A 26,069-nucleotide genomic window follows, 5' to 3' on the forward strand; every position below is an offset into this window, starting at 1 on the left:
TGGATGTTGTACCAGTTTTATTGGTAAAATTAACATGAAGCCTCACAAACGCTGGAACATGCTTTTCCTTTTAAAGAATTTCCACTGGACCTTAATGGTGAGCATCCAGTCGTTGACATATAAACTCTTACAAGCTGATGTGCACACGTGCGCCCGGGGGAGACGGTGGCAGCGTCCTGGTGTCAGGGATGGTTTCTGCGCGATGCACTGGGAGCCCACGATTCATTTGCCAGCCTTCTGGGCCTTCTGGGCAGACTTGGTGACTTTCCCAGCCCCACCACTCTTCTTCTCCACGTTCTTGATGACGCCCACGGCCACGGTCTGCCGCATGTCACGGACAGCGAAGCGGCCTGAGGGACAGGGAGAGGGGCAATGCCAGTGGGACGGGGGGCTGAGCTCTTCTGGGAGGGTGGTGGTGGGATCTACACCCCCCACTCATGGTGCCATGTGTGCCATGCATTATCCCTGCCCTTGGAGCAAGCTCCTGCAGGGACAAGCCCTGAGCTATCAACCCTTGCTAGTCCTGATGCTCCCCTCTATTTTAATTACTGCTTTTTTAACTTAAAACCCATCTCTTCCCTGTGTGCTCCCAGCACTACCAAAGCTTCCAGATGTGCAACACCAGCCTGGCATAGTGGAAGGTGTATCTGCCATGGCAGGGGGTGGAACAAGCTCCTTCCAATCCAAACCATCCTAGCTCTCTAGCATGGCACTTCCCTGCATTAAAAGGTGGCCTCCACTGAACAAACTTCCCTCTTTCTTCTCCTGACCTTGTTTTAGGGCAGAGAGGAGGAAACTGGAAAAAGTTTCTGTGTTCAGAAACTATCATGGATTAGTAACCATAAAGGAAAGGTGTTGTTGCTCCCAGAAGGGAAACCCAGCTTTTGGAAACCCATCTTGGCAGCACATGGGGAAGCAAAAAATATCCTCAGCTCCCTCCCCATCCCGCTGGGAGAAGCTCAGCACGGCTGGTGTGAGCTCTGCACCCACAGAGCCCTCCAGCCCCTCCACAGCAGACCTCCAAAGAGCCATTCCCTTACCAAGGGGTGGGTACTGGGAGAAGCTCTCCACACACATGGGCTTGCCAGGGATCATCTCCACGATGGCTGCATCACCCGACTTCAGGGACTTGGGGTTGTCCTCCAGCTTCTTGCCGGAGCGCCGGTCGATCTTCTCCTTCAGCTCGGCGAACTTGCAGGCGATATGTGCGGTGTGGCAGTCGATGACGGGCGAGTAGCCAGCACTGATCTGGCCAGGATGGTTCAGGATGATCACCTGGGGGACAGAGCAGTGTCATGGCAAGGCTGGGAGCTGCTGGCAAACCAGGTGTGGTGGTGGCAGCGAGCCCTGCTCACCTGAGACGTGAACTGCGCCGCCTCCTGCGGCGGGTCGGACTTGCTGTCCCCGCAGACGTTCCCGCGGCGGATGTCCTTCACAGACACGTTCTTCACGTTGAAGCCCACGTTGTCGCCAGGCAGAGCCTCGCTCAGGGCCTCGTGGTGCATCTCCACGGATTTCACCTCAGTGGTGATGTTCACAGGGGCAAAGGTGACCACCATGCCGGGCCGCAGGATTCCGGTCTCCACTCGGCCCACGGGGACTGTGCCAATCCCTGTGGAGACAAGGACAGAGTGCAGCAAAGTTCAATCTGCTTGGTATGGCCCTGGGCCAGAACCTGGGTTCAGCAAAAGCAAGATTTCCCCAGTGGTTGTCACCAAAGAACATGCTTGCTCCTTGACCAAAACCCCCAAGTTTTGAGCAGATCAACATCAGAACCTTGAAAATCAATATGAGCCCATCCTTCCTACCCAATGTTTTGTAAAAATGAAGCAACCCATAATCAGAAAGTCCTGAGCACTCTGCATGCCCCAAAAGTTCTTCTCCTGGACCAGCTGTGGCATCTCCTGCATGCAGGACTGGGACATCCCAGCATGTGTGCCATAACACATCCCTGATGGCCACACCACCAGCTGTGACAGAGAATGAGGGTGGCCCATTTAATGGTTGGGATCTTTCACACCCTGTGTCACCAGGACACTTTGGGAAAATTCCCCTTTGGAGGCAGGTGAAGAATGATTGAGAGAAACAGCACTGAAAAGAGATTGAAGAGGCTGGCTGGACCCATCTGGTCCTCCACAACCACCCTGCTCTCCATCTCTCCTCTTCCCACAGTGTCTCTCCTCCCCAGGACTTGCTCCCCAGTAAAACCAGATCACTTCACCCCAGTTGAGCTAGGGGAGGACACAGACCTGCTCACCACCTTTCATCTGCACTGCAAACAACAGCAGCCAGCATTGAAAACCCAGCTAAATCCCATGTTCAATCCCTGCAGTGCATGTGTCCTTGGAAAAGGGTGGGAAAGGGCTGGAAAAGGCTGTGCCTGCCTGATCCAGCAGCCAGGGAGTCAGCAGTGCTGTCCACTTATGCCAGCAGGTCAGAGAGCTCACGGGGTATTTATAGCTGAGCAAAGTGTCCCCATCACCTCTCCAGAGGCAAGGGGACACGTGTCAGCCACAGCACTCCCTGCATGGCTGGCACAGCTCAGCAGGAGGAGGTGCTGATGATGGACACCAGCATTTGGGAAGCTCGGGCAGGTCACAGCCAAGCTGCCATGCACCAGCTTCAGTGCCCTCCCTGCTGGTCTTGTCTCTCATCTGGGTCACAGAATGTTTTTTGCTGCCTCCAACTTGCCTGGCCAACCATGACCTCTGGGACACACAAATCTGCAGCCATTTTGGCATCATGTGTTCCCTGGGGAGAGTTCACAAACCTGCTGCTCCTCCCTGGTCCCTGGGCACCTTTGGGCATGTCCACCAGGACAGGTATTGCTAGGAAGATATTGCAATTCCCAACACTACTTTGAAAGTTCAATAAAAATCTGTATTTCAGAGAAATCTGTGGTTAAGGGCAATCAGGCAGGGAGGAAGTAGGTAGCTTTCCCTCTATCTAATTCTCAAGTAGAGAGGGACAGAGAGTGGGGAAGGAATGGAAGCAGTCACCAAATCTCTCTCTGCCCAGGAGCTACCACCCTTTCCTCCAACATTATCTCTGGTTTGAAGAGTCAAATCTCTTCAGTTTCCCAACACCTGGAAATGTCATTCCCAAATTTCTGTGGAATGAAGACTCCAGTTAAGGCAGAGGAGTGGCAAAGCTCACCTCCAATCTTGTAGACATCCTGGAGGGGCAGGCGCAGGGGTTTGTCTGTGGGGCGGGTCGGGGGCAGGATGGTGTCCAGGGCCTCCAACAGGGACACCCCACTGGCGTTGCCCTCTTTGCGCTCCACCTTCCAGCCTTTGAACCAAGGCATCTGCAAGAGAGCAGCAGCAGAGAGCCATACAATCACAAGATGCTTTGGGATGGTTGGGACCTTAAAGAACATCGTGTCCCACCCCTCTGCCATGGGCAGGAATACTTCCACGAGACCAGATTGCTCCAAAGCCCATCCAACCTGGCCTTGAACACTTCCAATGTGCACTGATGTGCCTGTCCTCAGCACCCAGAGGTAAATCCAGGGAGATGTCCCAGCAGGACAGGGACATCACACAGTCCTGCCATGTCCTGGCTTTATCAGGGGGGTGGGGAGCTCCTTCCACTCCACCATCCCTGCAGGTTTATCTGCTCCTCTTTGCTCAATCTCCCTCTCTCTCTTCTAGAAATGAGCAAGATATCCATTAGCAGGAGAAAAAGAATGGGAGTGCTTAAAGCAGCAAACTTACAGTCCCCACTTCCAACACCACTCGTGGGCACTGCACCTGCTGCCTGGATCCCACCCTCCAGGAATGCTGCCTTCAGTACAGGGACCACAGGGTTTGCAGCCAAGTCCCAGCTACAAAGTGCTCAGCCTTCAGTCCTGGGGTCCAAGATTGTCCAAGGCAAGACCCAGAAAGATGTCTCTGCCCATTCTCTCCTGCTATCATCCCTCCAGGGTCTGGATTCTAAACCCTGGCTTGGGAGGGTGCTGGAACCCCAGCTGCCAAGAGACAGGATTGCTTTTCACAGATGTTCCCTTCTCCTACCCCTAAGGTGGGTTTTGAAATTAAAAATTGCCCAGAAAAGAGGCAGACAGGGGTGGAAATGCAGGTACCATGGTTAAATGCAGGGAACTGCAGTGCTTTATTGGGATGATGCTGTACATCTGGATGTTGTAGCAACACCTGGAGTTTGCTGGTAGGAAAAAAATTAATCCTGTGTCTGAGACAACCCTAATACAACAAGCAGAGATCACAGTCTGCCAGGCCATTCCCCTCCCTCTGCATAGAGAGGCTTAGACAGTATTTCCCATTCTAATGTCAAATGCTTCTTCTTTGTCCCAAATCCATCACACACTTGATGGATGTGGTTTTTTTCCCCTTAGCACCAACACCAGTGGCACAGTGCAGTGGGCATGGGGGGCTGGGGTGAAGCAAGGCCCCCAAATGCCCCCAGCTTCACAGCCATGCCTGCAGGATGCAGGATGTGCCTATGCCAAGGCTGGTTTCCTATCCATCAATCTGCACCAGCTTTGGCAAGGAGAGAGGGAAAGACAGGATGCAGCCACGGAACTCAGCTTGCATCCAAAGCATTCAGGCCAGCCCCCTTCACAGGGTCACCACTTGTCTTTCTTGGTGGCAGTGGCAGGAGGGACCTGGGGACACTTTTGCAGTGGGTTCTTCCCAGGGCACTGCAGCTCTCACCGTGCACCCAGACCCAGAGCCAGGCAACAGCTTGGCAAAATGAAAACTGCATGCAGGCAGTGAGGGAGCCTCGTGTGATGTGCAGGATGACTCAGACCTCCCCCCATCCTGCTGTCACATGGCCCAAATGGCAGGCAGGGACCTGTGCCAGCAGCTGCCTGGTGGCCACCTGCCCACAGGCTCTGCTCTCGAGGATGACGGCCACCAAGTGCCCACAGCTCCTGTCCCCTGCCCCACACAGTTCTGGCACACAGGAAAATAACAACCTCTGCCCATGGCACCTGGCTGTCACCTGGCACCAGCCCTCTCTCCTGGGGACTTCTGACATGCCAAGAATCAGGTAAAGATGAATTTAGACAACTTCAGGGAACAAATCTCTGCAAAACCTCAGCATGGCCTCAGGGTGAAAAGTGTCTGCAAAACCTGGCTTGTGCTGCCTCCTGTGGCCACCCAAATAAAACTTCTGTCATGTGTTCCCCAAATCTGCTCCTCAAAGAGCAATTCCTACTCCACCACTCCTGTGGCAAAAGCAGGATCTGACCAAATCCTGGAGACAGACAAGTTCCAGCTCCCCAAAATAACAGCTCCAGCTCTTTTTCACAGAAAGATTATTTTACAGAGCAGTCACCTTTCCCTGATTTTGCCCAGCCCATGAGCACCTCAGCTCACACCCCAGTGTTGAGGCTGCAGTCCCAGGCAACCACATGTCCTGGCCCCAGAGACTGGGAGTGTTTGGGTTGCAGCATCCCATGGGGTGAAAGTCTCCCAAACAACATGGAATCACCCCGTTCTGCCAGCTGGAGCATCACAAAGCTGCTTCACAGAACACCCCACTTCCCAAAAAGCTCTCAAATGCCAAACTTTGATGGAAGCCCATCCCAGCTGTCATTTTTTTGCAGTTGGCCCTGGGATTCTGTGCAACAGGGATGTGGGCTGGAGTCTCCCACACAGAGCCAGTTCCAGGCTGATGCACCACCACACCCCCCTTGCTCAGAGGCAACAGGAGCTGCAGGGACATCATGGCTCTAATCCCCACTTTCTGATAAGTCCCCTGACAGACAGACAAGTCACTTGACTGCCTTGTGCTTCAGTGAAACCTGTCCAGAAATTACAAGTAAAATAATCAGAGCTTTTTCAGGCGAGGAAAGAGAGAAGAGACATCTACACCAGTTCTTGCTTAAGCTTTCCCAGAGGTGGTGCAATATGAGGAGGAGGAGTCTGTCCCTCAACCCTGTCCAGCAGAGCTCATCTGTTCCAGACCAGGCCAGGTTTTCTTCCCTAGCTCAGGCAGAAGTCAGGAGCCAGTTGCCTCCTCAGGACAAAGGAGAGAGTTGTTTCACCCCCTGCCTTCTCCCAGGCAGCCCATCACACTGAGAACCTGCCCTGAGACCCCTCTGGAGGAAGGGGAGCACAGAGCCCCTCCTGCCCCGTGCCTCCCCTCTGCTGCCTATTTATAGGAGGATTGTTCAGGATCATCTTCCCAGCCCAGCAGCTGCTGACATTTGGAGCCTGCCTGATCTGAGGCACCCAGGAACCATGGGGCTGGGTTTGGCATGGCCATGACTGACCTTTATCCCAGCTCTGCTCCTCAGGGAACAGGAATCTCCCAAAGCACCCAATAATTCCTTCCTTCCAAGCCATCCCAAGTGAGCTGTGCAGGGCAGGAGCTTTGTGTGAGTTTGCATTGCAGCACTCCCTCAGGCTGTGATCCCTGACCTCCTCCTGTTGCTGCTGAACTCATGGATTGCCTCTCCTATCACAGAGCCCTGCCCTAATCCACAGGTGATGTCCTGAAGTCCCCCTAAGCATCAAATTTCCCATTGGTTTCACAAGAGATTCCTGGGGTGTCTGGTCTGAGCAGCTTGCTCAAGGTCACACAGATGTCACCAGGAGAGCAGGGACCTTCCTCTAGCCAGAACTTTCCAGCCCATGATTTTTTAAAAGACTAACCCTGAGGTAGCTTTTCCTCCAACAAAACCAGTGTCAGAATAACAAGTGTTTTGGGCAGCCAAAAACCTTCATCCTTCTTAAGTTCTTCCTTGTGAAAGGATGGCACGGGCCCACCCAGAGCACCCTGCCTTTGATTCCTCACCATCCCCATCACAGAGGGAATAAAAACCTAAAAACCAACTGGAAAAGGAGCAGCCTCAAATGGATGCTCTAAGAAACTGATTTTAGCATGGGAAACCTGGTACTTCCTGAAGAAAACGTGAAAACATCACCTTTAGGAGTGAGATCCCAGCACTGGAAGTGGAGGTTTGGCCACCACAGTGACACAGAGCATCGATGGGAAAGGACACCTGAGACCCAGCACAAGGGTTGCATTGTGGGAACTGCTCCCAGCCTGACCCCAGGTTGTGCTATTCTCCCCAGAAAACAATGCCCTAAAAACACACACACTGCTCCTGCTGCTCTAATGTCACCATCAGCTCTGACAAGGCAAAAACTTCAAATCCTGGCCCAGAAGCAAAGCCAGACAGATCATCCCTGAAGATAGTCATGTTTAGTGCTGGGGTGGCTGGCCTGGGCATGGCCCCCATGAACACTGATCCCATTCATCCTGCCCAGGGCCAAGCAGAGCTCCATCACACATCATCTCTGCTGCCAGCTCAACGGGTGCAGGAAATGTTTGCAGAGCACCGAGTTCATCTTCAGCCCAGGTCAGGATCCTCAGCATGGGGGGAAAAAGTGTGAACAAGGCAGACTTACATTGGGAGAGGGCTCCAGCATGTTGTCTCCATGCCAGCCCGAGATGGGCACGAAGGGAACTGTGGCCGGGTTGTAGCCGATCTTCTTGATGTAGGCGCTGACCTCCTTGACGATCTCGTCGTAGCGTTTCTCACTGTAGGGCGGCTCTGTGGAATCCATCTTGTTGATGCCCACGATGAGCTGCTTCACCCCCAGGGTGTAAGCCAGCAGGGCGTGCTCACGGGTCTGCCCGTTCTTGGAGATGCCGGCTTCAAATTCACCCACGCCAGCGGCGACGATCAGGACAGCGCAGTCAGCCTGGGGGACAGAGCAAATGAACTGCTGCACGGCCCTGGTGACACCCCTCAGGGCTCTGAGGGAGGCACAGATGACTCCCTGCCAGCTGTGACCCACAAAGCTGCTGATCTGCCTTAAAACTGACCCAGCTGTGCTGTTTCAGACTTGCCAACCCCACGTGGGTCTGTATTGTGGGTGGGAAACCAGTGTGGATCCCTCCTGGATGCAGGACTCTGACCAGGACCTCATCATGATCATCTACAGACAACTTTTTATTTAAAACCCTGCTGAAGTCTTGCAAAAAAAACCCCTGCTGGATGATGGATTTGACTCCAGCCATGGGAACTGTTCCCCAGATTACTTTTGTACCAAAGCACACGGCAGAAGCTGCCTGGGTCTGGCAGAAAGCCATGCCCAGTCCAACTGGCACCTCAGTGGAAATCTCACTGGGCATTCAGAGGGGTTCACCCAGCACCTACCAGTCACAGGGAGCTTCAGGAATGTCCCACAGTGCAATGAGGGGAAATCACCCTACTCAGGAAGGGCAGGCCATTGGGTTTGGCAATACAATGTGAGACAAAGACAGCAGTTTTGAGGAAAATTAAAGAGAAAAACCCATGGAGCCTCCTCCAATAAAACCTAGTGGATTGTTGGAAGTTCATTGTGTATCTCATTTGACTGAGGCTAGAACAGTGTGGAGATGCCCAGACACAAAGGCCTGTAGCTCACAGCATCCCAGCTCCCAGGCAGGCCACATTCATCCCACTGCTCATGGGGGTGGAAATGGGGTGGAGAAACCACCTCTTTGTGCCCAAAGCCACCCTTTCTCCCAGACACCCAGGGAGGTGCAGGACCATGGTGTGCTGGGCTCCTGGTGCCACCCAGTCCCTTGGGTAGACCCGGCTGAAAGCTCCTCTCTCAACTTCCCACCTCCACAAGCACTCTAACAGCACCTGCATGACCCTGAGCCTGTGAACAAGCCCAACCTCCCCCCTCCAGCAGCCCCATGCCCTGGGCCCCATCTCCCACCTGGGAGGTGCCAGTGATCATGTTCTTGATGAAGTCCCTGTGGCCAGGGGCGTCGATGATGGTGATGTAGTACTTGGTGGTCTCAAACTTCCACAGCGAGATGTCGATGGTGATGCCACGCTCACGCTCAGCCTTCAGCTTGTCCAGCACCCAGGCGTATTTGAAGGACCCCTTCCCCATCTGGCCAACACAGAGGCAAGAACGAGTGAGAAACCCAAGCTCCCACCCTCCAGGGCACTTCCCAAGCTCACACAAGGTCAAACATGTAAAGGTAAAATTCCCTAAATTCAGTGAGAGCTGTGGCTATTTACTAATAAATACAGGTGAAAGGAGATATTGCTCTCAACATGCTCCTCATCAGGATGCAGGAGAGGCTGGAAAAAAAGCCACAAAGTGAATTTGTGAGTGGGGCTGGGTGGGCAGACCGAGAGGCAGCAACCCATTGGGTCTCCTCAATGAAACACCAAGGTCCTGCACTGCTGCTTGGAAATCCTGTGCAGAAAATTGGAAAGTTGCTTCTTGCCACACTAAATGTCTCTGACAGGATATTTATATACTTATCCCATTCCCTAATGCTAATGGAGTTATTGAAAAATGTCTGTTTATGAGATTCATTTTGTTTCCCATGGTTTCACAGGGAAATAAAGGATAGTGGTCTAGTGGTGGGCTTGGCAGTGCTGGTTGGACTCGATGACCTCAGAGGGCTTTTCCAATCTAAATGATTCTCTGATTCTGTGATTTTAATCCATGACTCAGACCTGAGGCAGCTGATTAGTGGGAAAGGGCATTGCTCCATGAGCGAGCACAAAACTGGCAGGGGTGGAATGGGTTAAAAGAAAATGAAATGAGAGATGGTTGCTATGAGCAGAAAAGAAATGTGATTGATTTTTGCCACAGAGAGTGCAAATTCACAGGAAAAAGCTACTGTGAGCTGCAGCCAGACCAACTGTCGTTGCCAAATGGCCAAAATCTCAGCCAACAATGTAATGCAGGAAATCACGCTGGGGGAGATTAGCTCCAGTAAATCTTTCTGCCCCATGATAAAGCAAATTCCCTGGTAAAAGCACAGTGGCACTTCTAAAGGGCCTTCTCCTTTGGGCTGGAGCCCTTTGACACCACTGCACCAGGGAGAGCTGGATTTCCCCAGCGTGGAGGTTGTGCTCCCAGTCTGAGCTGGGATCCTACCAAGGGGGAGATGGGGCAGGACAAGCCCCCCCTTGCTGTGTGTGGGGCAGTCAGGGAGCCTGGCCAAAGCAAGGGGTTCAAATGGGCTGCAGCCATCAGCTCTTGGCCTCAGATAAGAGCAGATTTTAAGGCAGAGAAAGGAATTTAGGTCATTTGCAGATGATTTAATGGTCTCCTATTGCTATGCAAGGTCGGAGCTGTGATAGCCTGCTCCCATCCATCCATCCATTCCCTGCAATCACAGTTTCTTCTGGCCCATTATCAATCACCAGTCAGAGGGAAGCACTTCCTGACAGCAGGTCCCACACTCCAGTGATGAGCCTCCCCAGGAAAGAGAGCACAGCATCACATCCAAACCTGCCCTGCCCACACCATGCCCGGGGGCTGGTCTGCTCCATCTCCCACACTCCAGCCCTGCTCCCAGCCAGCACCAGGAATTAATGGTGACATCCTGTTTCATAACAGCTGAGTGCTGCGATGACTTTGCAGCTTGCTCCAGAGGATTATGGGCAAAATCCTAAAGCCAGGGGCAAGATTTCCCCTCCTCAGAGGAGATACCAGGTCAAGGAGGTGATGCACCGTCTCCTCTGGGAAGCTGTGAGCTCTCACGGGGATGGAAAAATCCAGAATCAAGTCTCTGCTCCTGAGCATCTTCCTGACACTGGATTTAGCAAGGGGGTGGAGCAGGAGCTTGGAGGTTTTTAGAATCACAAAATGGTTTGGGCTGGAAAAGACCTCAAAAATCATCTCATTCCACCCCCTCTGCCATGGACAGGGGCAACTTCTACTAGATCAGGTTGCTCCAAATTCCATCCAGCTTGGCCTTGAGCTCTGCCAGGGATGGGGCCAGGTTAACCCTTTCCAGCACCCACATCACACTCCCCCTTCCAGGGAACAGGGAGGAGTCATCAGAGTGTGCTCATTTACTGCTGGAAATGGAGATACGGCAGGGAATGGTCCATTTGTGCATTGCATTAGTAATGGGCTCTTGTCAGGCAGGAGGTCAATCAGCACATCCCACAGCCTTTCCCCCACCAGCAGCACATCCCACATCCTTTCCCCCACCAGCAGCACATCCCACAGCCTTTCCCCATCCCTTCTGGATGGAGAAACTGAGGCACAGAGCAGACCACACGGCAGCTGAGTGGGAATCAGCCCCTTCTTGCCACCAGCCATGTCCACACACACATCCAGCTGCCCATCACGTGCCAGACCCCCCCAGAGCTCGCCATCACACGTAACGTGAAGACAAATGAGATCCTTTATTTAGCAAACAGTTTCCCTCCTTTCACAGGGTGTATTCAGTTACCCAGAGCTGGTGTTGAAAAACCCAGGGTATTATCTAGCTGTGCACAATACCTTCCCTGTTCAGTGCCAGAAATAGCCTGAATTTCCCTGATCGAACCCCAGCGGAGGGACAGCTTTCTATTTGGAGGCCACAAATACTGATTATTTAATTTTTTTTTAAAAAACAGAACAACTCTTCTTTCAGAGATTCTGTTACCTCTGCCCTTGAATCAAAAGGGAAAAAGGGAGAAACCCTCGCTCTTTTCTCTTCAATAAAATAGCAGACCCTGGGGTTTTTTGTTGGCCTTTTGGGTGCGCGCAGGCCTCCATTTCCTGTGAATGCCACCTAATGGAAGCAAACCCTTCCCCAGCCCTGCATCAGAAAATGGAGTCTGTAAGCTCAGTCAATAGGCTATTAATAGCAGCCTCCGGTGCCCGCAGATCCTGGCAAGTCAGTGAAAGTGTCTGTTCAATGAAAATCACTGCAATCGCATCGGGATAACCTCATCATGCCTTATCTGATCTTATAGGTGAGGGGGGGGTTTTATGGAGGGATATCAGCAATCATTTTGTATGAAGGATGAGGCTCTTTGGCTTAAGGATGAGAAAAAAAGGCTGAAAGTGAGGCAGGAAAATAAGGGATTTAGCTCAGATGCTATCGGCAAATTAAAAAGGTTACGACAGACAGCAAAATGTGAAATCAAAAATGGCTGCTCTGTAATTTTTTTTTTTTGGTCAATGAAATGTGAGCTCTTGATCAGAGAAAAAAAAAGAAAAGAAAAAAGAAAAGAAAAAAAAAGGAAAATAAGAAAAAAAAAAAGGAAAAGAAAAAAAAAAGGGATATCTGCATTCCCAGAACGATGACGACAAGCAATCTTCTGAGTGACAGGAGCTGCCCTATGGATAACACAGCCAGGCTGTTCCCACCTCTCTAGAATTTACCATCATTAATTTCTCAGGACTCCCAACTGACATTTTTCTTCCCAAGACTGTTTCTTCCTCTATAATCTTGGGGTTTGCCATGTTACAGGTGGTGCATTGCTGTGTGACAGCTTTTAAATGCATGCATGATAAAATCGTTATAAATGCCACTATTGCAAGGATCAAACAAAAGAATTTAACCCAAATGCTCAGATTTCCAGCCAGTTTTCTGTACCACTCTCACTACACACCAGACCACCTGCCTGAGGAAAATGGGAATGAGGTTTTTCAATTGGATCAAACGAATGGTCCAGCTGATGCTGCACCTTGTCCCCAGCAGGCACTGGAAACTGATGCTTCAGAGTGAAATTCAGGCAGCCCTGACCTATGCAGCGAGGGATTATCAGGTTTTCCCCCTCATGCACCATATTTAGAAGGAATTTCATGCCTTGAAATGGTTTGTGGCTTTTCCAGAATCCCAGTGATTCCTGCTGGTTCCCTAGCCCATGGTGCAGCCCTCGCCGTGCCCCTGCCCTCATTAGCAGCCGGCAGCAGGGAGTCCCCCAGCTCCGGAACGGAGGGTGGCGAGCGCCCAAATGGCCTATTTTCCCAAGGCCAGAGAAGTCGGGAAGACCCAGGGGTGCAGAGGGAGAAAAATAGGTGGGAACAAAGGGAGAAATTGAAGGTAAGAGAAGGGCAGCGGCAGCAGAAGGGGAATAGTGGCGGGATGCTCGCGGGGATGAGCGCGGAGCATCCCCGGGCGGCAATGCGGGGTGGGGGCAGCTGAGGGGCGGGCTCCTCACCTCGGCAGCCTCCTTCTCAAATTTCTCAATGGTCCGTTTGTCGATGCCCCCGCATTTGTAGATGAGGTGCCCGGTGGTGGTGGATTTCCCAGAGTCCACATGCCCGATGACCACGATGTTGATGTGCGTCTTCTCCTTCCCCATGCTGCTGGGCTAACGGGGCTGGCCGGGGCGGGCGGCGCTGGGGAGGGCGGTGGGAACGCGGCTGCCTTTTGGGGGAGGCTGCGGGGGAAGAGCCAGGCGTGTCAGAAAGAGCCCCCCTTGTGCCAGCCCCTCTCCCAGCCCTTCGGGAAACGCTGTCCTTCCCTCGCCCCACCTTCCCGCTGGAGCACGCAGCCGGAGGTGCCCGGCCCGTCTGGCAGCTCTGTCCGCGCTGGGTCAGAGCCAGCCTGCCCCCGGAGGAGACCAGCCGGGCTATTTCGGGCTGCCACGTCCAGCCTCCAAGACTCAGCGAGATGCCGTGTTTTTCGGCATCTTGCCCTCCACCGCCCTCGCGGAGACCCCCATTTCCCAGGGCTACGTCATGGATGCTGCGAAGGTGCCCTTCCTCCCTGGAAAACCTTCCCGCTGCCTTCTCGCTCTTTCCAAACCCGAGGGCATCTCCTCCATGTCGTGGGTGCCCTGGGAGGAGCCGAGGGTGCCCTCACCCCTCCCCAGCTGGGCACAGTCCAGGTGACAACAGAGCGTCTGCAAAATGGGGTGGACAAAAATAGCCCTCGCCTGCTCCCCCAAGCAGGGCTGCGAACAGCGGGGCTGCCCAGGGCTCCTCTGAGCCTGCACTTGGGGGGGTTATTATATTTTGCTGCCGTGAAACTAGATGGAACAGAGGGAGGAGGCTAAAAACGCAAACGGATATAGCCAGGGAGCTGTCCTGGCATCTCCCGGCGTTGCCATGGCTCTGCAGCTGCACACAAACCGGGCACAATTAGGAGCTTTAATCTGACGTCTAATAAAATCCAATTTCACGAATCTGCCCATAGAAGTAAAGGAGGTCAGGAGGAGTTTGCTGCTCTAATAGCGATTCAGTCATGCGGGTGATAACATTCCCAGCCAGAAGCTTCCCTGGGCAGCAGGAGCGGCGGCTGTCCCGTCCCTCCTGCCCTTGAACCAGCCAGCCCGATCTGGCCATTTTGTGGCTCCGCTGAGATGCCCGGTTCTGGGTGCGGGTCCCTCTGTCCCCTGCAGACCCCTGGCACACGGGGGGAGATGCAGGATCGCTTTGGGAATTGGGGATTTTTAAATTTTATTCCTTCCCCAAGGAGCTAAAGGCATCCCTGCCCATGGCAGGGGGGTTGGAACGTGACGATCTTTAAGGTCCTTCCAACCCAAATCATTCGAGGATTCTATGATCCCAAAGGCAGGGTGGGGGGAGGGGAGGGGGGAGCTGGGGGGATTATCAGGTTTTCCTCCTCACGCACAACATTTAGAAGGATTTTCACATCCTGAAGCCCCACTTCTTCGCGTGTTATTTCCCACCTGCGGGAAGACGCACCTGCGGGATGAAGGAATGGTCCAGCCCCATCCTCTCCCTCCTCGGGGTACCCCCCACCCCAGGGGCTGCCAGCACCCACACACGGCGGGTGGGAATCACCGATCCCCGCAGCCCCTGGGGCAGGACACCCCCTCCCATCGCCGCTGTCCCCCCCATCCCGCCGGGGTCCCGCAGCTCTTACCGGGGCGGCGGTCGGGGCGGCCAGAGGCTGCCGGCTTGGGCTCCGCCGGCTTTATCTCCGCGGGAGGGGCCCACCTATCGACGGCGGCAGCGCAATGCAGCGGCCCCCCCGCACTACGGCAATGCGGTACCGGGCGGGGGAGGAGGAGGAGGAGGAGGAGGAGGAGGCGCGGGGGGAACGGGAGGAGGAGGAGGACGACGAGGAGGAGGAGGAGGAGGGAGAGGCGGGAGAGAGGGGGACTGGGAGGGAATGTGTAAGGATGGGAGATGAAAGGATGGGAGGAAGAGGATGGAGGGATGGGGAAAATGGAGAGGTGGGGGGAGATGGAGGGGTGGGAGATGGAGAGATGGGAAGGTGGAAGGGTGAAGTCAGAGGGAGATAGTGAGATGGAAGATGGAGGGATGGGAAAAAGGTGGAAGGATAAAAGGTGGAGAGACAGGAGAGATGGAAGATGAAGGAATGAGAGGGAGGTGGGGAGACTGGAGGCAGAAGGATGGAAGGATGGGGAAAATGGAGGAGGAGTGCAAAATGGAGGGATGGAAGATAAAGAGATGCAAGACTGAAATCAGAGGGAAACAGCAGGATGGAAGATAGAGGGATGGGGCAAAGATGGGAGGATAAAAGATGGAGAAACAGGAGAGATGGAAGATGAAGACATGAGAGGGAGATGAAGGGATGGAGGAGATGGAGAGACGAGAAATGGAGGGATGTCTTTTTGGAAGACGGGGAAATGATGGAAGTGCTGGCCCAGAGGGACTTGTGGGGGTCCCTGTGGCAGCCTGGGACAGGGCTGGTTTGGAAGGGGCCACCAAATGCCACATGCCTTGCTGTGTCCCCTGTGGGGGTGCTCCCACAGGGGCTGGCAGGAGAGAGGTCCCTGCAGGGCACAAAAACCACCCTGGGCAGGCCCTGAGGGCACTGCCCCACATCTCTGCCTCACTGGGAACTCATCAGCCCGGGAGCAAGGGGCAAACAGAGCAAAACAGATTTCTGCACCTCCGACACGTATGGGGATAATCAAGAATTTGTGATTTAACATCATCATCTCATTTTTAATGAGAAGTGGGGTTCAAGTCCTAGGAGGACAAGAACACTGTAAGCAATCTACTTCAGTAATGTAATGACATTTTCTTTGCATAAAAGATAATATGTAGTGGTCAGAATATTCATGTCTGTGCCAACTGTGAGTTTCCAATGCAAATCCAAAATTTTCTATGTCCCAAAGCCAAATATAGGCCAAAAGAGCTAATTTTGAATAAAGCTATGAAATAACCCAGAACAATTTTATGGCCCAGAGCATCCTTCCAGTGAATTTAACAGCTAAATTAGATATCCTTATGAAGATACTCTTACCTTCCTAGACTAATGGTTAAAAACTTACTCCTTATGTGGATAAAAACGTCTCTAACTTCTCATTAGTGCTTTATTAAAGGGAGGCCTTCTTTAATGAATATTATAGCTCACTGGTATTTTCTTAGAAATACGATAGTAAAACTATCTTTTGTTTTTATGAAGCATTCCTTGCACAACATAAAACACACTTAGTGCCAGGAAAAATAAAAAGAAACTTCCAAGGAGAAGGCTCTAAGAGGATTTAAAGAGATTACCCCAGCCTTGTTTTGGGGCAGGGGTAGAAGCTTTACCACAGGTCTGGAGGTGGACAGCAAGTCTGATAACGTGGAGGAGGGAGAGGTTTATAACTCCCTTATTCTTCCTATCCATATTTTAGTGCTTTGCCCTTTTTTTACCCAGGGTTGAGGCAGCCTGGGAACTGCCCTCAGCAGGGCAATGGCTGAGTTTAATAATGAAGATGGGGATGGAATAAATCCTGGTCACCTCTGCCAGGTGAGCATGGGGTGAGCCTCTCCTGTCTCCCTTCCTTCTCCAGTAAAAAGAATTTTAGTTTCCACCCCTTTTCCCAGCCAGGAAGAAGGGAAGTGGGCAGTGCCCTGTGCTGCACTGAAATAGAGCCTGACTGCCCATCAGCCTATAAATAGTGCAGGACCTGAGCAGGAGAGAGGGCTGTCAGACCTGGCTAATCCCAGCTCCCTTAAGCCACTTTACCCCAGCCTCGAGAGGCTTAAAGCCACAGCTGTGTGCCCAGGTTTGCCTGGCACCCGGGGCAAAGGACTGCACTGAACACATGTGGTCCCATGGACCATCAAGCTCAATGCCATGCCTGAGTGGAACAATTTTGCCTCACAAAAAACACTGTAAATTTGCTCTTAAATGTTCAGCCGTGTAAAATAACAGAGAGCAAGAGAAATCCGAGGGTGGCTGAAGTTTAGCACCTCGTCTCCCTCCATCTGGCACCAGATCCAGCTGAAACAATTCCCCTACAATACTGAGGTTTGGTTCACCCTCCCCATCAACCACCACCAAATGATTTAGGGTGACTCAAGAAAACTGAACTCCCCCTTTCCCTGGAAGGGATGGGCAGGCTGCACACAAACAAGGCAGGGACTTCTTCCTCCTTTCATCATCCTCACCTCCACCCCATCCTGCCCCACAGCTCCTGCGTTGAGATTTGGTGCTTTAAACTAGGCTAAAATTTCCATTTGCCCAGACAGAACATCTGGAATTTATTTTTTTCCCCCAAGAGGCCTGCGCAGTGTGACTGGGAGAGGGAATAATCCGCAGTGCCAGTGATTTGTATGGATCTGGGATGCAAACACCCCAGGCTGCCTGCCTGGATTTGCCTGGCTCTGGGGGTGTTTCTGCCTGATGGTGTTCAGCTCACTGAGCACTTGTGTGTTTGTGGTTATAAAATGCAGCAGGTCTCCTCTGAAGGAGGGGGTTTGGGCAGGGCAGATGGCAGCCACAAGGAATGCCAGCACGCATGTTGCTCCAGAAGCTCTGGTCTCACAAGGGAGAAGTTGGGGCTGGACATTGCTGTAAATTGCTATTTTCTTTCTATGCAAAGAAATAGAGTCCTTGAAAGGAAGAAATGCAGCCTGGCCTCATGCAAGAGCCACTGGAAAAGCAGATCCAAGGTGGGTAGGGCAGTGGTTGTCCTCTAAAACGCAGTTTGTGGACAGAGTGGAGGCTGTTGGGTTTCCTTCTTCCCATGTTCAGGCTTTCAGCTCCTTCCACACCAGCTTTGGAGGCTTTGCCAAGGTTTTGCACCCTGATATTTGAGCATTTACCATGTGCTGGGAGTGGACAAGCTCGAGACACCAAGGCACTGACCATCCTCTGCTCGTGTACACACCGTGCATCCCATGGCAATCCTGGAACAGGCATTGCCATTGCAGCCAAACCCCAATAACTGGTGTTAAAGCAGGGTGGGATTCCCTTCTGTACACCCCAGGGGTTTCTAGAGCATGTTTACCTGGGGCTGGCTTTGAGGTCAAACTTTCCAGATCCCTGTGTTTACATGCCAACACTCCTGGCTCAAGGCACTAAAGAGGAACAGATCCCAGGATTACAGAATCCCACTCTGGTTTGGGTTGGAAGGGATCTCAGGCAGGACCACTTGCCACTAGACCAGTTTGTTCAAAGCCTCATCAAACTGGCCTTGAACACTTCCAGGGATGGAGTAGATTTCCTTTAACATGAGCAGGTTTTTCAACTCATGCTCATGTTATAGACCTGGAGAGGAGAAACAAAGACAGGATTTATGGGACAGAAAGGCAGGGGAAGGAGGAGAAAGGGACTATTTTGAGGCATTGCACTCAGCACATGCTGCTGATACCTTTAAATTGGAGCTAGAGATTTAAAAATAAACTTTGGAAGGGATAACAAGACATTCAAGTCCTCCAGCCACTTGGCCAGCTGGGGGTGGAGTCTGGTGTCATCCCTGATGGGACAGCAGAGTACCTGCTGCAGGCTGGGCTGCTCCTCAGGACCCACCATGGTGCTCACACCACTGGGACCTGCCCAGTGGGGTTTAGGCACAGCCACTGGGGGTCCAAGGTGATCTGAGGTAGCAATGCTGGAGGGACAGTGCTTAAAAGCCTTGAAAAGTGTCCCCATTTATCCTGGGTGTCTGTGGTAGCACACGGCTCCAGGGGATGCTCTTCCAGGAACGCCTTTCCCACCAAATATCTGAGTTATGAGGTTGAGGATATAGAGGATAAAACTGCTCAGCCTGAGCTGCTGTCCATCTGGGAAGCAGCCAGGATGAACATTTCCATGCCCTGAAATATCTTTTAGCACCAGGGAAGGAGACAAACACCATTTCATCCACATCTCATCAGGGACATTGTGACATTTCTGGCGCCTGGATGCAGCATCTGTGGGGGCTGCGAGATGCTGATCCCTTAAATCTCCCCCTGAGCTGAGGATGGGGCAGAGCCCAATCTAGGTCAAGCCCAAATGAGATGAGGCACCTCTGCCCTGTGGTTTAGTGCTGTTTGCAGGATGCTGCCTTGCCCCTGGACCATGCTGGGTTTTCAGCAAAGATGTGTGGTGCTGTGTCAAGCTCCAGCAGATTGATGTGTTTGTTTTGGCAGCTGTGCACATCTCCCAGTGAGGAAAAGCCTGATTAATCCCAGGGATGGCTTTTCCTATCAAACCACAGCCACTGAGTGAAAAGAGCCCTGGCTGCCCACAGCTTCTGATGGATTTAGTGGAAATGTTAAAGGAGATACCTGGATAACAGCATAAGCTTTGGATGCACCCAGAGAGTGAAAAGAGGATCAGGGAACTTAATGAGAAAATTTTTTGCTGAACCAACCCCCACCAAAGCCCTAGGGTTTATATTGGTGAATAATTTGTTTTCATGTGGTGGTAGTGATGGGTAGTGGCATCTCCCCTGATCCCACAAAGGAGTTGCTGGTCCAGGAGTTTTCTGCAGACATGGATCCCGCACAGGGCTGCTCCTGGTTTCTGCAAGATGATTTTCCAGTTTGTAGGGATGAACAGAGGAACCAAATGTGAGGAACTTGTGGAACCAAGTTCACCACAAAGCCTGTGGATTACAGCAAGCATCTGTCATCTCTCTTCACTGGCTTTTCCAAACTGGAGACATCCCTTTTCCACAGACAATCAGACAGTTTGTGACTGTTTAACCCTCTCCACAATGTGAGTATTTTAGGTCAGACTCAGAATTCTGGGGGTCCTGATGCCAATTCCCTGTGCCCTCTGGGAAATCAGACTGCAGGTGCTGCTCCCATCACCATGGGGACAGTGACCCATGCCCTGATCTGGCTTCGGTTTATTCTCCTGCCAAGGTGGCACTTGGGTCACTGCTGCACGTGCCCCAGAAAGGCAGAGCACCATTTCCAGATGGCAGGTAAGCACTGTGCTTAAGGAAAGTGATTCTCTGCTTTTCCAGGACATTCCCTTTTCTAATTTAAACCTGTATAACAAGTGGAAGATGTCCAGGCATTTCTAGCAGGCCACAACCTGAGCATGGGCTTGGTGTCACAGCTGCTCTGGCTCTGACCAGAGGTGGCCCTAATGTGGCATCTGGGCTGAATATTTCGGGTGTTTATTATCCATAGGTGGCAGCAGCTGCCTGTGCTGGGCGGACGCTGCCCTAATCCCAAACCTGGCAATGAGTGACAGAGCCGGGAAAAGGCAGGGCAGGAGGAGGAGCGAGAGAGGGAGGAGGGGGAAGGAAGGACGAGCCTGAACACAGGTCCTGCCTGCTCCCTGCTCTGCAGCAGGAATCCTCAAGAGAGGGAGAATTAGGGAAAAGGCTCCGTGGGGCAGGGCCGGGCTTTGCAGCCCTGCAGAGAGCTCCAGCTGTGTTGGTGAACAGGCTGCTCACAGAGGCTGTGCTGCCCCATCCCTGGATGTGTTCGAGGTGAAGTTGGACAGGGCTTGGAGCCCTCTGGATTAGTGAAAGGTGCTGGAATGAGATGGAATGAGATGAGCTTTAAGGTCCCTTCCAACCCAAACCAGCCTGTGATTCCACTGTGCCAGGACTAAGTGCTGCTTTCTGACCCAGAATAGAAAATTGCTGCATGCTCTGGTGGGGAAGGGGCTGCTGGGCAACGTTTTCTTGACCAAATCCCTGAAGCCACTGGGATGGCACAGCCATTGGGGTACCCAAACACCACTGATGCTGTCCCACAGGTACTGGGGGAGTCCAGAGGCAGCAGCTCCTTCAGCTCTGCAGCTTTTGCTGGCTTCCAGAAATTTCTGCCAAGTTCAAAATTACCCAAAAGGCCCTTCCTCAACGGCCCACACAAATGGCTGATAACAAAAGCCAGTTGCCAGAAGCTAAAAGCCAGATTAAAAAAAAAAAAAAAAACAACAAGGCAAACACAGGAACCTTGCTGAAAAGCAAACTGGAGAGTTGCAGTCCCAGGCTCTAGCCTAGAGGCTCTAATGAGGCTCCAATAAACCAAAGAGAAAAATCTATCCAAATCTTGTCATCTGTTCACTTTAAAAGTACCATTTCTTGATCAATATAAATGAAATGGATCTTCCTCTTTTCCACATACCTGATATGAACAGGCTTTGTCCTGGGAAACCAGACTGGCTGCTCCATCAATCTCTGCCCTGCTCTGTCCTACCCATGCTGCTCCTGCTGCATCATTAAGGTAAAATGGGATTGATTTTGAGAGGAAAAGCAGAACAAGGCACGATTTGCTGGAGATTAATCCCCCTGAAGTAGCAAAGCCCCAGTTCAGCCCTCATGGCTGTGGGTGCAGCATCACACCCCCAGTGTAATCTGCTTAATGAGGTGATCCTTTAAAAGCAGCCCCAAATGTGGGTGTAAGGGGTGTCATGGCACAAAGGGGCTGCGGCAGGTTTGTTCATTTCTGCTCTGTCATTAATTAAAGCAATTAGCCTGCTCAGACTCACTGGGGTACACAGCCTGTACCTGCTAGGGAGAATATAATCCATTATAGAATATAATCTTTATATCAATACACTCTAATTGCTCTGTGCGTTACTGGGGGGATGGAGGATGCAGGAATACATCCCTAGGGAGCTGAGGAGTAACCTGAGAGAGGAACCACAGGCTACTCTAAAACAAAAGTAACTTTTCATGTCTGAAGCACTAAATTTTCAGCCTTCTATCATTCCCTCCCAAGCCTGTGGAAATCTCCATGCTGTGCAGCCAGGCAGGGCTGGGAGCAAATGGGCTGGGAGTGTGAGGACCCTGAAATCAAACCAATGATCAAACGCAGTCACACAGCACAAAAACAAAGCCTTGTGCTGGGCATGAAAACAACCACGTGGCTGTTTAAACTGCCTGTTGGAATTTGTATATTCAAAGTCCATCACAACCTTCAGCCAAATCCTTCCCTGGAAAGCGCTGAGTCAGTATTATCAGTGGGGAAACTGAGGCACAACTGGAGGAACTCAGTCCTCAGCTGGATCACACATGTGCTTGTGTTGGCCCTTAAACCTCTGGGGTAAATTTTGGAAATAATCTATTTATTTACAGAGCTGTGGTGCCAAGGCTTTCCCTGAAAACTGTGCTGGCTGCTGTCCTGGGAAGGTGCATGCAGTGTCCATAGCAGTGGTCAGGGTGGCCTTCTTGGGGACATGGCTCACATGGAGTGTCCCCATGCTGGGGTGGTCATACCCCACAGACAAACACACCCCTGGGGGTGTGGAGCCCTTTTACTGCCCCATGGGCTCTGCAGGGAGATCAGTGTCCTGGAGCAATCCAGGGCAGCCTCCCCTGGCACTGGTTCTTCATCTTGGTGATTAAAAAATAACTCCAGATTAATAGGGAAAAACACAGAGTGGGGAGGAGTGAACCTCATTGCATGGGGGTTTGTGACAGTACCACCCCAGGCTGCGATGTGGGCTCCCTTCTGCCTTCAGTCCCTAAAATGGGTAAAGCATCACCCCCCAAAAATGTTTTCCCTGCTTTTCAGCTGCACCTGAACTGCAAGGTTTTACTGAGATCCTCAGCATGCTGGGCTGCAAAGCTTTGCCCTGGAGCATTACTGAATTTTAGGGGAGAAAAGTGAGCAACAGTTTAGGTGTACAGAGTACAAACTGCCTTGTGGAGATACCTTAAGGCTCTGGTGTCTCTTCCAGTGTTTTGTTCTCAACCCCATTTCCATTCCAAATAGAAAGAAAATTTTTGTGAAGTTTCTGTTCCTCTTAAACAGATTTGCTTCCTCTGCCTTGGCTGTCCCAGACTCACATCCACAAAACCAGTGGTTTATGGAGCAGCACCTGTATAAGATGCTGTCCTGGTACTCAAACACAGAGGAGCTGTGGTGTGGGGTGTACTTTGACCTTGCTGCAAGCTTTTCCTCTAAATAAAGTGTTCTCTTCCAGAACTGATAAAACCCAGCCAGCTCAGAATCCCTCGAATCCGTATTTATTTGCTTTTCATGTTTACCCTCATTTTAAACACAGCAATGGCTCGAAAGGAGAAAGAAACTTCTCCAGGGTGTCTGGGCATGCCCGGGTAGGATACTACTCTGGTACCCAGGAGCTGGTCTGTGTTGTGAGCTTTACTTCGGCTTTTCCTCTGAAATAAAGTGTTCTCTCCCAAAACTGATAAAGCCCAGCCAGCTCAGAATCCTTCGAATCCATATTTATTTACTTTCCGTGTTAACCTTTACTTTAAACACAACATTGCTCGAAAAAGAAACTTCTCCAGTTCGGAACCGGAGCTGAACCACCTCAGAGCTTTTTCACCCCAGTCTCTCCGCCTTCCGGGCGTTGTGGGGGTGTCCCCTCTCTCCCCCACGACAATCGCGACAACACCAGGGGCGTGTCGGTGCCCGCCCCCGCTGCCATTGGCGCTGCCGGAGCGATAAAAGCGCGGAGCGGGGCGCGCTGGGCAGCGCCGCGGCTCAGGCCGTGCGGTGCGAGCGATCGGCGGCCCCCGGCCGGACCCCCTGCCCTGCCCTGCCCTGCCCGGCCCGCCGGACCCCGCCGGAGCCCCCACACTGCCCAGGTGCGCTGGGGGGAGGGATCGGGGTGGCCCCGAGCTGCGCTCTCGGACCCTGCCCCGATTGTCGCGGATGGCGCTCGGTGCCCGCCAGATGTTGGCAGCTGGCGCGTGTGACCCCCCGAGCGGTTTTAGAGCTTTTTTTGGAGAATAAGGGGTCAGACTGGTCTGAAGGGGTCAGAATAAGGAAGTCAGCTGCTGGCAGGATGGTGTTTTGTAGCCGGAAGAGGGAAAGAAGTTCTCCAGTTCGGAACTGGAGCTGAAGCACATCAGAGGTGAAGGGCTGGCAGGTTTGTCCCGGCTGTGGGTGACGGGGAGGCTGCAGAGGACTGGCTGGGGCTGGAACTTCCCGCAGGAACACCCTCGCTGTGTACCCCAGCTCAACATTTCTTTGCTCCTTATGCAACACCCGCCTGGGATTTTGTAACTCCAGATGTTGATCTAAGGAGGGGAGCTGGATTCCTGCAAGAAAAACACTCGGGGAGGTGGGGTCGGGAAGGGCTGTGCTCTGGGCAGGCAGTTGTGAATGATGGAATTATTTTGGCTTTGCATGTAGCTTTTATAGCTCTGTGGGTTTAATCCATGTGCAGTGAGCACCAGCCGTTCCCAGCGCAGGGCTGCACGTCCCGTTTCTCCCTTGGTCACACTGGTTCCATTTGCACCCCTGCAGCTTTCAGGGGTGCAGGGGAGGGTCAGGGTGGGTGCTGACGGCTGCCTCTGTGCTCCCAGGTTTAGATCTGCACAAGAACCAAGATCAGGAACCATGGCATCCATCCCATCCAGCGGCTCGCTCATGGCCACGCACAACTATCGCAGAAGTAAGGGCGGGCTGGGGGCTGGGGGGAGCCTGGGCTGGGGGCTGGGGGGAGCCTGGGGGTCTCTGCCAGGTCTGGGGGGATGTGGCTGCAGCACAGATGGAGCTGAGCTTTCAGTTGCAGCCCCATGTGAGCATTTGGTGAGAAAAGGGGTCAGCCATCAGTGTCCCTGCTGCTGCCCACAGCCTCCTCTGGGTGATGGTTGCTCCTGGTACCCCACTGGGGAGAGAGTTCCTGGTTTAATGGATTGCTTAAACCAGAGGGAATTAAAGGATTCCCCCGAGATGAAACAAGCAGCAGGCTTGTAGCTGTTGTACTAAAAGCACATGGATTATACACAGGAATTTGCATCCTCTTGGCCTCAAGTCATCTGCAGAGGTCTCTCAAAGCCATCAAATTTTGTCCTTGGGGTTGCAGGTTTTCTCCTGCAGAGGTGTTCAGGTGTTTTTCTGTTCCCTGCAGCTGGAATCTTCCCAGTGTTCCCTTCCTAGTGATTTTTACTGGCCTGGCACTAAACTGGGCAAGTGGAGTGAGTTAGTGATGGGGCTGAGCCATATCACCAGGCACAGCTTCACCAAGGCTGTGTTTTCCTTCTCTGGCACAACCATGGGTCAGCAGTGGTTCTGATGGCCAGGATTTTTCCACAGGGCGCCTGAGCTCCACCTCCAGCACCAGCTCCTGCAGCTCAGAGTACTCTGGGGAGGTCATCCCCCACGGCCCAGGTAAGGGTCACCTGTCCTGGCTCAAGTGTCACCTGTCCTGGCTCGTGGGGACTCTGCTCTGAGAAATCTCACTGGAGGTGCCCCAGCCTCTGCTGTGGGATGGGTTGGGGTGGCCGTGGGGCTGCCCAGGTTGCAGTGACCTGGACTCTCCCTGTGATGCCCTGTTCCTCAGATCTGCCCAAGTCTGACCCCGGCCAGTGGTGGGCCAGCTTCTTCTTTGGGAAGACAACTCACCCAGCCATGACAACAGTGGCAGAGTCCCAGGAGAGGTGAGTGCTTTGAGGTGACAGGGGGGAGCACCAGTGCAGCAACCAGGGCACTTGGGGATCCCTGCTACATCCCCCGGGGTGCATTCCGACCCGAGGGACCACATCCACGCCCAGGGCTTTTGCTGCAGGAACAAATACAGAGCAGCAATGCCACATTTTGGGGTTGGCATGATGGCTGACTCTCTCTCTGCTGTGTGCTGCAGCCTGGGAGCTCTGCGGGCAGTCACTGGACCGATGGCCTGTGGGCTGGTGGCCGCCCCGGGCGCAGGACGGAGGCGCCACGCCAGCGAGTCCAGCGTGGGCCCCTCGGCGTGAGCGGGGCCGGCGGCTGCTCCCACCCGGCAGGCACAGCCCCATCCCCAGCCCCAGCCCCATCCCCAGCCCCAGCCCCAGCCCTGTAGAGTAGAGGCTGCTCCAAGCAACAGCGCTGCTGTCTGATGGAAAACTGCAGCCACCCCGACGATTCCACTCCAGCCTTTTTTACTCTCTCCCAGTGTAACTAAGCCCTCTCCAAGACTTGGTAACACCTTTTTATTGCCTTCAACCCGTACAATGGAAACGAATAAACTTGAGCAGCCTTTTAAAATGGTGTGGGTTGTTGTTTTTTTGTCTGTGGAGAGGGAGCAGAGTGAGGCTGGACCAGGACAGGGCACAGCTCCTGACCACAGCAGCAGGATGTGGTGGGGCCACGTGCCAGCCTGACTCACTGGGCACTGGGAGTTTTGCACATGAGCAGGATCTGCCTGGCTGTGGTGGTGTTGCACACACCTTCCCTCACCCTCTGCTCTCCTTACTTGGCTACTCAGCCTGTCCCTGCTGGCACTGAAATTGTTTTGCTCCCTGGACACACGGCTGCCCTGCACTGCTCTGGTTCCTGGAGGGGTAG

At 52.8% G+C, this 26,069-nt stretch overlaps 2 protein-coding genes across 4 annotated transcripts; one reads left to right on the top strand and one right to left on the bottom strand.

The window, feature by feature from the left end:
• EEF1A2 (eukaryotic translation elongation factor 1 alpha 2) lies at positions 1-14,723 on the bottom strand. Its single transcript, XM_033074731.2, has 8 exons — positions 14,557-14,723; positions 12,884-13,105; positions 8,688-8,867; positions 7,383-7,679; positions 3,157-3,307; positions 1,356-1,612; positions 1,041-1,275; positions 1-350 (listed from the first exon to the last, which is right to left on the bottom strand). Exons 2-8 carry the CDS (start codon positions 13,025-13,027, stop codon positions 223-225), a joined length of 1,392 nt encoding a protein of 463 aa, XP_032930622.1. The 5' UTR covers positions 13,028-13,105; positions 14,557-14,723; the 3' UTR covers positions 1-222.
• PPDPF (pancreatic progenitor cell differentiation and proliferation factor) lies at positions 12,357-25,772 on the top strand. Of its 3 annotated transcripts, none has more exons than XM_033074733.2 (5): positions 12,357-12,765; positions 24,107-24,195; positions 24,840-24,914; positions 25,087-25,183; positions 25,387-25,772. In XM_033074733.2, exons 2-5 carry the CDS (start codon positions 24,141-24,143, stop codon positions 25,496-25,498), a joined length of 339 nt encoding a protein of 112 aa, XP_032930624.1. In that variant the 5' UTR covers positions 12,357-12,765; positions 24,107-24,140; the 3' UTR covers positions 25,499-25,772. The 3 variants fall into 3 exon arrangements, with proteins under 3 accessions (XP_032930624.1, XP_032930623.1, XP_032930625.1); XM_033074732.1 differs by lacking the exon at positions 12,357-12,765 and adding an exon at positions 23,304-23,383; XM_033074734.2 differs by lacking the exon at positions 12,357-12,765 and adding an exon at positions 23,562-23,667.
• Positions 25,773-26,069: the final 297 nt, after the last annotated feature.

Source organism: Catharus ustulatus, chromosome 17 (genome assembly GCF_009819885.2).
Source record: "Catharus ustulatus isolate bCatUst1 chromosome 17, bCatUst1.pri.v2, whole genome shotgun sequence".
Lineage (NCBI taxonomy): Eukaryota > Metazoa > Chordata > Aves > Passeriformes > Turdidae > Catharus > Catharus ustulatus.